The 13,449-nt window shown below is 35.0% G+C and overlaps 1 protein-coding gene across 2 annotated transcripts in view; it reads left to right on the forward strand.

The window, feature by feature from the left end:
* The window catches only part of LOC106870334 (protein CFAP276), a 38,082-nt gene extending 31,689 nt beyond the window's left edge, over window positions 1–6,393 (forward strand). For both annotated transcript variants that reach the window (XM_052966376.1, XM_014916359.2), the window contains exon 4: window positions 6,157–6,393. In XM_052966376.1, coding sequence (XP_052822336.1) covers window positions 6,157–6,227 — 71 coding nt within the window. In that variant the 3' untranslated portion in view covers window positions 6,228–6,393. The remainder of the gene's footprint in view (window positions 1–6,156) is intronic.
* Window positions 6,394–13,449: the final 7,056 nt, after the last annotated feature.

Here is a 13,449-nt window from a genome sequence, read left to right on the forward strand (position 1 = left end):
GTGAACAAAACATTGGACTGACTCCTGTGCAGATGGCACGTAAAAAACACCATTTGAGCGTGGCCGTTGCCAGCACCGCCAGATTGGCCCTCGTGTCGGTGGCACGTAAAAAGCACCCACTACACTCTTGGAGTGGTTGGCATTAGGAAGGGCATCCAGCTGTAGAAACTCTGCCAGATCAGATTGGAATCTGGGGTAGCCATCTGGTTCACCAGTCCCCAGTCAAATCGTCCAACACATGTTAGCATGCAAGCGAACATTAAATGATGATAATGATGATGATGATGATGATATATAAGCAGAACACACACATCCTGCACAAAAATTCCTAATACATACATACATACATACATGATGATGGCTGCCCCCTCATTATCGAGTATGGCCATTGCACGAAGCTTAACTTAACGGTGCTGTGATCGAATGTGAATTTTTAGCCCAGCCAAAGATCTACAATGTCTTGCACAGAATTGGCATCCAAAACCTTTACTGGCAATAGCTGACTGTTGTTGTAATTGGGCTCCATGTACCTTTGCGTGTCGTTTAAGTCCTCCTGCTGAATCACACTCCCTTCCACATGTCCGACAGACATGATTAGTATGGTGTGTAGCACCACCACCAGCGGCCTGGTAGTCAATCATCAGTCTTGCTTTATGACTACGAAAATGACTCATGAGTCCAGCTTTACTGAGGCACGGTCTTGCACAGACACTGCATGTCAGTGTCATAGGAAGACCCTTACCATCTGGAAGTGCAACAACAATGCCCTTCCTGACATACATACATACATACATACATACATACATACATACATACATACATACATACATACATATATATATATATATATATATATATATATATATATATACACATACATACATGCATATACATATATATAACTGGTTGGTTTGGTAACATACACACAAATATCAAATAAGTATGTATATATAAAAAAATTTAAGGTATGTATATGTCTTTTCCATATCTATTCAATTTCTCTTTGTAGTGTTTGCTTGCCTTTTTTGCATTCATATATGCAATTTGTTCTAAAGCTAGCTGTATGTGTGTGTGTGTGTGTGAGCATGTGTGTGTATACATATACATATACACTCACACACACACACATACACATATATACATATATATACATATACACATACACATATACACATATACACATATATATACACACACATACACACATATATACATACACACACACATACATATACACATATATACCGAGGTGGTATCAAAAAGTCCCCAGAATAATTCTGTAGCACACCAACAGATAGCAGCACACAGTTGTATGTGCAGTGAGAGCTGGCATTGACCTTCATGAAGCAGTGTGTCAAGTGACATCACTGTGTTTACTTCACAAGTTGTGAAATTAGTGTTTTTGTGATCATGTGTATGCTGTAGTCTGCGATTTTGTCATGGACAGGAAGTTGGAACAAAGAGCCTCTTGAAATTTTGCATTAACCTTGGGAAGTCTGCTTCAGAGACATTGAGCTTACAGCAACTAGGCAATTGGTCATATGCAATGCTTCTAGTGGTACAGTTGCTTCAAAAGCAGAAGAACATCCCTGGAGGTCGATGAGTGATCTGGAAGACCTGCCATGTGTGTCAACCCTAGAAATGTGAAGAATGAGGATCGTCAGTGGACAGTCAACAACATTGCTGATGTTGATCTATCATATGAGTCCATGCAGGCAATCTTAACATCTGAAGGGAACATGTGGCATGTTTCTGCCAAGTTTGTCCCCCACCACTGAGCAGAAAGAACATTGTGTCAATGTCTGTCAATATCTCCGTCAGCATGCCACTGATGACCTATCCGTCATGTCGAGGATCGTCACTGGTGACAAGAGTTGGGTCTACAAGAAGCAGCAGTTGTCACAATGGAAGAGCTCTTCATCTCCATGACTGAAGAAGGCATGTCAGAGATGCTGTTCAATCAAGGTCATGCTCATTGTCTTTTTTGACATCTGTGGTATTGTGCTTTGAGAATTCATCCCTCCCCAGGTCAGACTGTCGATCAAGAATTTTACTGCAATGTTTTGAAGTGTCTGAGAGGGGGACATCTGGCAAAAGTAACCAGATTTGTGGAGCATGAAGAATTGGATTCTTCATGATGACAATGCACCCTGTCACTGAGCTCTCATGAGTTTCTCCCCCAAAACAATATGCTATTGCTTACGCACCCACCCTATTCACCAGGTTTAGCATAGTGGACTTCCATCTTTTTCCCAAGATGGAAAGGCAGCTCAAAGGTCACTATTTTAACACTGTTGTCAAGATCCAAAGTGAATCACAGAAGATTCTTGACTCTCAATCAAGAGCATGCTCATTGCCTTTTTTGACATCTGTGGTATTGTGCTTTGAGAATTCATCCCTCCCCAGGCCAGACTGTCAATCAAGAATTTTACTGCGATGTTTTGAAGTGTTTGAAAGGGGACATTTGGCAAAAGTAACCAGATTTGTGGAGCATGAAGAATTGGATTCTTCATGATGACAATGCACTCTGTCACTGAGCTCTCCTCACTCATGAGTTTCTTGCCAAAAACAACATGGTATTGCTTACGCACCCACCCTATTCACCAGTGGACTTCCATCTTTTCCCCAAGATGGAAAAGCAGCTCAAAGGTCACTGTTTTAACACTGTTGTCAAGATCCAAAGTGAATCACAGAAGAAAACAACTTCCAGGCTGAATTCCAAAAGTGGCAGCCACACTGGAACCGGTGTATTGTTGTGTAAGGTGACTATTTTGAAGGGGAAGAGGTTAAAGCTTTAAACATAACTAATCTGGGAACTTTTTGATACCACTTCTTACATATACACATTTATACATATACATATAGTGATATACATACATATACTGATATACATACATATACATATGTACATACATACATATACAGATATACATGCATATATATTTACACACACACATACACACATACGCATGAAAATATTTACTTCCATATTCACACATTATATGAATATTTACATACACACATAAGGAAATCTGTACTACTTTGGTAGTTGTTCTAAATGTTACTTGTATGTAAAGAAATAAATTATTTTTCAAGACATTCTGTAAATTAGATTGAATTACTTTTGATTTTTTTTTTTACTGACAGATATTTGCTATGTTGAAACAAATAGGTGTAGACTGTGTGTATTTAGTGGGGGAGCTCTTTATTTTTATATTGATTTTGTGTTCACTTTGTAATAACAGATTTGGATTAATTCAATGTATGTAATTAAGTGTAGTACTACCATTTTGTGTTCATCTAAGATGACTTACAACTACATGTTCTTTCTTTCTTTCAATCATTCATTCTTTATTTATTTATTATTTAAGAAATCAAATCTTTTAAAGGTTAATAACATTTTTTTGAAAAACTTAATGAGTAAGTACTGTTCTTGGACTCATAGAAGCAGTTACCCAGTTTCCATGGTGCATAAATGATTGAGATCACAATATTCCCCCTGAATGTGAAGTCAGTCCATCACAGGGTTACACATATTTACTGCTGAGTGGACTGGACCAATGTAAAATGAAGCATTTTGCTCAACAACACAATACATTATCCAGTTCAGGAATCAAAACTATGATTTTGTGACTGTGAGTGCAACATCCTAACCCCTAGACTCTATGTCTTCCAGCAACTTAATAAGTAGATTGTTTTATATACTGGAACCAGTATTGAGAAGATCTCTAGTAAGTCATAAATCTAGTTTAAGCTGTCATTGGTTGGTTTGAACTACAAATCTTAGCATGGAAATAAATTTATTTGCAGTTTTCTACATAGTATAGTTTACATGGAAATAAACTTATTTGAAGTCTTCCTCATTGCATAGTATTTTGCATGCAAAAGGCTCTGAGTTTGAACCCTGGCATCTCCAGAATATGTTTTGGTGTGTTTACATCGCTGTAACAGTTGTTTGGCAAAACAGACCAACAGAATAAGTACCAGACTTTAAAAAAAATGAAAGTACTAGGGTTGATTCATTTGACTACAGATTCTTTAAGGTGGTGACCCAGCATGGCTGCAATCTAATGACTGAAACAAGTAAAAAATAAAAGATATTTCATTCCAATATAGGCATAAGGCCTGAAATTTTTGGTCAGGGTAGTCAATTACATAGATCCCCAGTACTTGAATAGTACTTATTCTATTGACCCTGAAAGGATGAAAAGCAAAGTTGGCCTCAACAGAATCTGAACACAGAATGTAAAGAGCCCCAAAAATTCCACTGAGCATTTTTATCCAACACACTAATGATTCTGTCACTCTGTGCCTTCCTTCATACTTGTAATATTCAGTATCATTCTTTAAACATTGAAATTTTGAGATGTTTTAAGTACTTCTAGTGTCATCATTGTTATTATTATTATTATTATTATTATTATTATTATTATTATTATTATTATTATTATTATTATTATTATCATCATTATTGATATTAAACATCCATTTTCCATGCTGACATGGTTTGGGCAGTTTGATAGAAGTTGGCAAGCCAGGAGCCCAGTTCTATATGTGTCCTGGATATTGTTGTCAATAAGCATTATATAAAATCTATCAAAATCTTAACTATTTCAGTTTTTATAACTAAAGAAATGGTTATCTAATAATTCCCCAGCTACTGAAAATGTATTGATTTTGTGCTGAATGTAATAGGAACTTTATTTTCTTGAAAATATATTCTTTAACTGAACAAATATATAGAGTGACTTTCAAAAGCTCTTTATGGCTTATTTTGCTGTCTTTACAGGCGTTTGAAGCATTTATCCAGATGATGCATATGTTTACTTTAGCTAAGCCAGTCTTGGGCAAACTGTAGCCTGTGGGTATTTCAGAATGGCACACAAATGAAAAATTACTTTAAGATTTTTTAGTAGTGCAGCCTGCCTGATAATGAGTCATATTTCATATAGCCAGCTTTTTGTAGAAGGTTGCCCATGCCTGCTCAAGGCCAACTGAAATATTTTATCTGTCACAAAAAAAAAACAAATCTATTGAGACAACAATGCAATGTCTACTTGATCACTCAACTTGCTAGAAATAGAAGATAAGTCTCCCTCAAATCACATCCTATTGTTTTTTAAAATAGGGAGGACATATTGGACACTGTAGTCTTGGATATACAAAATAATGGTGGTATGGTGACAGTTTAATCATAGGCATGCCCAATCAGTCTTGACCTACAGCTAAGCAAGAAAATTTTTTTAAATCTATAAAATTTTCGCATAAATCAATAAGTGTCACTATCTGAAAAAAACAGTATATACCTCTCTTGTATTTTTTCTACAAAAATGAAATATTAATGATTTCTCTTAATCATTTTGTTTTTCATTATGCTAACAAAAAATAATATTTATTGCATACATTTTTTTTCAATCATTCAACACCAATTGGTGACATTATGAAGTTCTTCCATGTATCACGGTCTTGCATTGCGTTCATAAAGACACTGTCATATAGTCCAACGTCTTCTTCAATGATTTTCTTAGGGGTCAGGCTTGTGTAATCAAGTCTATGAGTGACGTTGGGGAACCATAATAGAATTCTTGCAGCAGCTTCACTGTATCTCATTACATGTCCAACAAGAAGCAGACAACATTTTCTTATGACAGTTGAGATCTTTGGAAGATGCACATATAAGATCTTATTAGTTGTGTGTGAGTGTCAAGAGATATTAAAGGCAGCACACAAGAGAGAAGTGTAGTCACCACTTAACTTCCTTGTCAGTGCAGGTATTTGATACAATATACAAACCTGAAAATAGTTAAAACATTTTAAAGTTTCAAAACTCAGGGGTAAGGAGAAAGATATTGGATACAAAGATCACTGGAAGTTAGCATTCATTGCCATTGCAACTTTCTGTGATAGTATGCCCAAATATAAGTAAGAAAAATAATTCAAGCTACAATCACTATGGACATTTGCTAAATATGCAGACCACTGCAGTTTGTAGGGATTTATTGAGTAAAAAATATGTTATGCTGATATACTGAGATTTATTGTTTGTTTTCTTTCCTTATTACCAAATGGCAAATAAGCTTTGAATTCACTTTAGTTCTGAGGAAATAATAATAATTATTGTCATTAAGACTCTTTTTATAATCTTTTGTTTTTCAGAATCATACCATACTCAAATAACAAACCGGGGATACTGTCGGAAGCCTGATGGAGGATATTACTCTACTTAACACATTTGATATATTGTGCTGTATTACAATAGATATCAGACAAATTTTGAGGTTCTATGAGTTTCTGGACAGCTAAAATGCTACTTGTTTCCCAGTGAACGTATAACATTCAAAGGATAATGTTATTTTGGCAAAAGTTTCGGCAATAAAATACAATACAATTTTATATACTGAAAAGTTTGACACTTTATTCTACTGGAATTTATTGATGAATTTATGATATGCAGATAATTATACTAAATAAGTGTGTGTATGTCAATGTCTATATATATGTGTTCTCTTCTATTTTTAATTATTTGAAGTCTTCCTGTAAGGGAGGAGATGGTTTCTCACAAAGATACAAAGCTCTATCATTGGAATGTAGATTACAAAAACAAATTCACATTTTGAAGTCGAGGAGAGTTTTGCAAATTTTACTATTCTGCTTATAGAATGTATTTAGTTGTAATGCCTGAGTTAGCTGATCGATTTCTTTTTTGTCTGAAACGCCCAACTTAACCAAATTGACACTTAGGCATTTATTCACAAAACCAAGTGCACCATATTGATGTAAATGTGAATTTATAATCAGATTATAGAATCTGGAGGTTTTAAAGCAATTGTCTCTCTAATTTTCAAACAGATATTCACAGTGGCCAAGCAGCTAACCTCTATGATGGTACATACTTTTGCTTATCTATTCCAAACAACAATATCTGGCCTATTATGTTTGCACTTGGTAGAAATTTTGATGGGAATATTCCACAAATATTCCTTCTAGTGTTAATGTATGTACTCACTAACAGAGGATTTCTCTATATTTACTCCAAGAGTATTTTTCTTTTGCAAATTGAAGTTCTTTACCACATCGCCATGGCTATGTATTCATCTTACTGGCATCTTATAGGATGTGTGTGTGTATGCACATGCATGCGCACTTATACATGCGTGCATGTGTATTTGTGTGTGTGTGCATGTGTGTGTGTGTGTGTGTGTGTGTGTGTGTGTGTGTGCAATAGTGGAGTGCTTGAAACTTCTCAGCATTGTTATTTTCAGCTGCCCATTTGTATATTACATGCAGGTTGTTTTGCAGTTTTAATATGTCACCGGGGTTCTTGACAGCCTATGATACTTTTGTATCATCAGTGTAGCTGGTGAGAGTGGTTGACTGTGTGGCCGAGGATATGTCTGAGATAGCCACCACAAACAGTAATGGTCCCAGTACAGTTCCTTGAAGAACTTTGCTATGAATTGATGTCTCCCCAGAGAGAGGACCATTGGCTGCAACTGTCTGACTTCTGCCGTTTAGAAAGTCATGCAAACACTCTCCCAGTTTTCCAATGATACCAAGTTCATGTAGTTTGTGATGTATCATCCCATGATCAACTTTGTCAAAGGCCTTGGCAAAGTCAAGATACATCACATCCACATTTGAGTGGTTGAGCTGCTGTTTCACCACCCACTCATAATGCTGTGGTAGCTGTGTGAGGCAGCTTCTCCTCAGATGGAAGTCATGTTGTTTGTGAGCAAGTTATTTTCTTCCAGGAATGTGATCAACCTCCTTCTGACAATGTGTTCTATGACCTTGCTAACATGTGAAGTCAGAGAGATAGGCCTGTAATGTTTAGCATCTGCTCTGCTACCTCCTTTATGGACTGGGCATATAATACCTTCGTTTAACAGTTTGGGAAGTTTTCTATATGCAAGGAAACTCTGAAAAAGTATCTACAGTAATTTCATGAGAACTTTCTTGCACAACATTTTAAAGAACAGCTAAAAGTCCATCTGGGCCCATTGCTGAGTTTGAATTCATCTATTCAATGGCTGACATTACAGCTTACCCATGTAGATCTGCAGTGTTGAAAAACTCTTCAGGCTTACTTATTTGCATGTTTCCCTGTGGAAATGGGAAGACACTTTGGGATTATTTATTTTGCACTTCATCTACCCTCCTGGTATCTGTAGTGAATGAGCTGGCTTCTTAAAACAGTGACCCTATCTTGTAGTGCACTGAAGCAGATTCTTTCACAAACATGTAGAAGACTTCTATATTTTCCATTGCCTTTGTTTCTCTTTCTGTCCTTTCCTTTTATTTTCGATCTCTACAAATGCCTCTTTGTGGAGGGATTCAATTTGTCTATTTACTGTCTATTTAAGTGACTATCTCAGAGGATCATGTTTTTTTGTATGTAGTCACTCTCTTCTCTGGGACAAATTTAATGCATATGGTTTGAAATAATTGACATAAATTCTTTTAGTTTTCATATCAATGTCTTGTATAGAGTGACTTTTAAACCGATTTTTCTGGAGTATCCATTTATCAATTGACTTCCAGTCAGCCTTGTAGATATTCAGACTGGATAGGGTTTGGGAGCCTTCTGTGTAGAATACATCATTAATTGGTTTTGAACCATACACACACAGAGTTTAAAATTTGAGCTCAAGGCCAGTAATTTTAAGGGGAAGAAGCTAATTGATTATATCAACTCCAGTACTTGCTTAGTACCTTATTTTATCAATCCTAAAAGGATGAACGACAAAGTTGACCTCAGCGATATTTGAACTCAGAATGTAGAGAACCAGAAGAAATGCTGCCAAATGTTTAATCTGATGCACTAATTATTCTACCAGCTTACTGCCTCTCTCTCTCTCTCTCTCTCTTATACTATATATATATATATACATATACACACACACACATACATACATACATATACATGTGCATGATGTATACACACATATAGACATAGGCATACACACACACACGTATAGATAGATAGATAGATAGATAGATAGATAGATAGATAGATAGATAGATAGATAGATAGATAGATAAACACTCGTACGTATGCGCACACGTTGCTTATGGTGTAAGGGAGAGAATTACGAATTTGTGTGTGAAGTTGTCTCCCTGTTACTCTAATTTAAAAATATCCGCATATTCGTACATACTTACTGTTATCGACTCCCGAAGAAAAAGAGGAGATAATTTCGAGAAATTATGCATTTCCCAAAGTTAACTTACGTACATAAGAGAAGGAATATTTGAGCTTTGTTTGCACGAAGGGACAACTATATAAGCTTATAGGCAGGTCTCAGTCTATTGCATCTTATCAGCATGGTACAGTGTACTTAAGCCTGCTTATCACATGACAAACATTTTTACATTGGAAAAAATATATAACCATTCTAATGAAATGTTAAAAAATTCTAGATCTTGTCAGGTCAGTATGTTTTTCTGGCCTCAGAGAGAAGATCTGTGTTCAATTATGTATAACTTTCATGAGGTTAAAAAAAAAAAAAAAGAGTTTTTTACTAAGAACACATACTTGTAAATTTATCTTATTCATTTATATTTATATAAGGGCATTACTACAGAATAATGCCATTACTACAGAATAATGCCGTTACTACAGAATAATGCCACGCACTAGACTTCCAAAAATAAACACATTTTTACCAAATGTGAGGAAAAGCAACTCTTAAAAAAAACCAACCTTTTTAAAAAAATGAACTCAACTATATATTGAACGATTTCACAATTACTAGAATAAAAAAATGAACTCAACTATATATCGAATGATTTCATGATTACTAGAACAAAATCTAGCTTTCGTTCATCAGTATAGTACGGTACAGACATATAAACATAAACAAAATCCTCTTTATCTTAGTTATGTTTATCCTAATGTCGTGCAGTATTTCTATTTATTAATTATTCATTGCCAATGCAATATTACACAAAATACAGCAGACCAATTTAGTTGGTTTACTCACTTGCATCTGAGCTTGTGGGACCTATAAATAGCTATCAGCTACTATTCCCTCTGTGATCAGGATAATGAATAATCGATCTTCAATGAAGCAGTAATAAATGCTGAAACTAGTCAGGTCAATCTTCCTGGTGACACCAAGACAAAAAATATTATTTCGTTTAATCACAGTATCTAGTCTAGATCCTTTCTGTTTGGTTTTCACTTTTTAATTCTTTCAATTCTGTTCCAACTGATTTCAGATTTTGCGCATTGATGTAGTTTTGTATGCTAATTATGGAAATGAAACTCATTTTTGGTATAAATTAATAACCAAAAAGTTAATAGCGTGTACAGTTTGCAAATTTTGGATAATTTTAACTAATTACAATTAGTTAAAATTATCCAAAATTTGCAAACTGTAAATGCTGAATCTGATTTTGTTATTCACTTGTTCTAGAAAACTTTTTGAAAAATGTTAACAAAAAATATGTTACTATTTGATTAACCCCAGGTTATCCACCGGTTGGACAAATGATAAACACTAACCCCAGACCTCAACCTTAAGCTCTAACTCTAACCTTAGATCTTTAACTCCAACCTTAACTCTAAGCCTAAACCATAATTCTTACCCTAAACTCCCACAAAAACTCCTACCCTAAACTCCAACTCTGAATCCTAGCTCTAACCCTAATTCTAACTCCAGCGTATCTCAAACTTGCATTTTTGAAATTCCACTCTTGTTTACATGATCTCAACTACATAGTATAATGTATAGTATGTTCTTTTGTAATTTTTCAGAAAAAGAAAGATCATTCAGGATTTTTCCTTTTCATATTGGCTGTTCGAACATTTCATGTAACTTTATTCATTTAAATGGACAAAATTTGAAAACCTCTGACAAGTTTCGTCATTGTAATATTTTTGTTGAACAAAAGTTGTCATGCAGAAAATGCCAGCTTCCAAATCCTGTTTTCTGATTGAGTAAAAGTAATCAAACTTTAAGCCTCTGTAACATTTTTCTGAAAATTTTCTGGAACAAGTGAATAGCAACATCAGATCCAGTGTGAAAAATTACATCAATATACCAAATTTGAAAATCTTCACTTAATTTTAAAATTTTAAAAAGTGAAAGCCAAACAGAAAAGATCTTCTTGGCATCACAGAAAGGCTAAAAACATGTGTGTACTAAAAACACATGCCCGTTTATCATGCCTCTCCCGCATTACATTTAAATATATAGGGGGTGGGAATGAGTGTGTGTGTGTGAGAGAGAGAGTGTTATGTTTGAACAAATACAAAACAGCATTTCTTTACGATGTATTAAAGTAGTTTTTCAGTTTCTTGATTTAATTTTTAGTATTCTATTGAAACAAAGAACAATGGTGATGTAGTTGTTACGTCTGCTGTCAGTATAACAGACCACAGTTGAATGTAATGTTATACTTTGAACATTTTGTTGTGCACAATTGAAACATATTTAGGTTTAACTATAAACTATAACAGTAATGGTCACAAACATTGTAATCAGAAAGGTAATGTCACAATCTTGTCTCTTTCAATAGCTCGTTGGACACAAACACTATGGATACAAAAAAACACAATCTTGGATCCAACTCTCTTTAACTTTGGGCAATTTGAAATTAAAATCTTCAAACCATTACAAATATTGGGACCCCTAGTCTTTGATTATTTTTAGTTGTCTCAAATCAAGGGTTGTCAAAAAAAGTCACTGGAATATTTGTCTTAGTCATCAACATTGAAAATACTGAATATACATATGGTGCAGTGATACTATGTAAAGTTTTTAATCTCTCCATGTATTATCAATATATGAATGACTTCAATTTTTTTTTATTGCCTTACTTTGCTTAAGAAATTGCATAAAAGTTATTGTTCCACATATGGCTAATGCCATCATATATAAATTGCATCAATTTGCAACTGAAAAGAACAACAGGTTTACTAATGGAATCCAAACCTCATATCTTATGGAAGTTATGTTACGATTTATGCTATAGGGTACTTACCATTCTGTCTATTCCAGGTAAGGTGTGATAAAATGTTTCTTCTATTTTCAACTTTGCAATTTCATCTCTAAAAGAAAATTTGTTGGTCACTTGTCTCTAGCGAGAGAAAAATATTCATAACACCCAACACTGTGAAATGTTCTATGTGGGAGGAGAAATAAATCCAAGAATTAGAATATCAATTAATGACTTACAATAGTTTTATGTAAATGATTTCTGATATTTTAAGCCCCAACATTTAAGCCCTAAGAAAACAACATCTGACTGGAACCACATTTCCACAGCTTTCCAAAAGCCAGTACCAACATTTAAACCACAGAGCATTTGTACATTATAGTATTCTTAAATTTTAGTATTTAATTCATAATTTGATTCATTGGATTATTTCTCATCACGGACATTGACGTTGTACTTACAGTGGTCTTATACAGAACTTTTGTTCGGTAATTCTGTCCTATCAATAAATAAATACAACAAAGCATATCATTCTGTTGACTGTAGCAAGAACATGGTATGGTTAACAGGTTTGTTAGTTTGCAGTGCTCAACAACTATTGGAGAAGAAATAGGTTCTATCGTTGCGAGCAAAGAGGCCAGGTCCACTTAGAAATGAACTGAATGGAAGCAAGAGATTCTGCTGATCAGAAGATCCATATACTGCCAACACCCACTACAAGGGGGTTCTTAGAATGCCATGGCTAATAATGTGCATTCACTCACTGAAACTGATACATCAACAGACATTCCTCGTCAATGACAGTGAACAAGTATGGTTGCCATTTGTATGACACACTTTTTTGTTGTTCATTCCTTTGATTGAGATGCAGTCCTGGGTCCAGTACAGACTGAAGTTCAGCCTTTGGAATCTGGAATGTTGTCTGGTGTTCAGTGTACTCTATCACCTGAACCACAGGTGGAAAGCTAACTCTTGCTTTTTCCAGAGAGTTAGTGATGGTCTGGGAGCTATTCAGAGTATCGGTGAAGACAGCCTTAGTAGTTTGCTCTCTACCACTGCTTGACAACCAGTGTTTACATTCCTGTAACTTAGTGATTCAGCAAAAGAGACTGATAGAATAAGTACCAGGCTTTATAAAAAGTATTGGGGTCAATAAGTTTGTCTAAAATTCTTCCAGGCAGTACCCCAGTATGGGGTACTGAAACAAGTAAAAGAGTGGTTGGAAACAAGTATAAGAGTGGTGTTAGGAAGGGCATCGAGATGTAAAATTCCTGCCAAAACAGACACAGTAGCCTAGGGTAGTTTTTCTACCTGGCCGGCTCCTGTCACCCACCCTACCTATTCATGTATGGAAGATGGAGGTTAAACGATGATGATGATAGTAGAAAATGAAGAAGAGTATATTTTAGATTAAAAATTAACTCTATTTATCTTAATTTTGAAAAATAAAAAAAGTATTAAAAAATTGCATTATTTATGGGATGACCCAATATATATATATATATA

The sequence above is a fragment of the Octopus bimaculoides genome, chromosome 3, assembly GCF_001194135.2.
Source record: "Octopus bimaculoides isolate UCB-OBI-ISO-001 chromosome 3, ASM119413v2, whole genome shotgun sequence".
Classification (NCBI taxonomy): domain Eukaryota; kingdom Metazoa; phylum Mollusca; class Cephalopoda; order Octopoda; family Octopodidae; genus Octopus; species Octopus bimaculoides.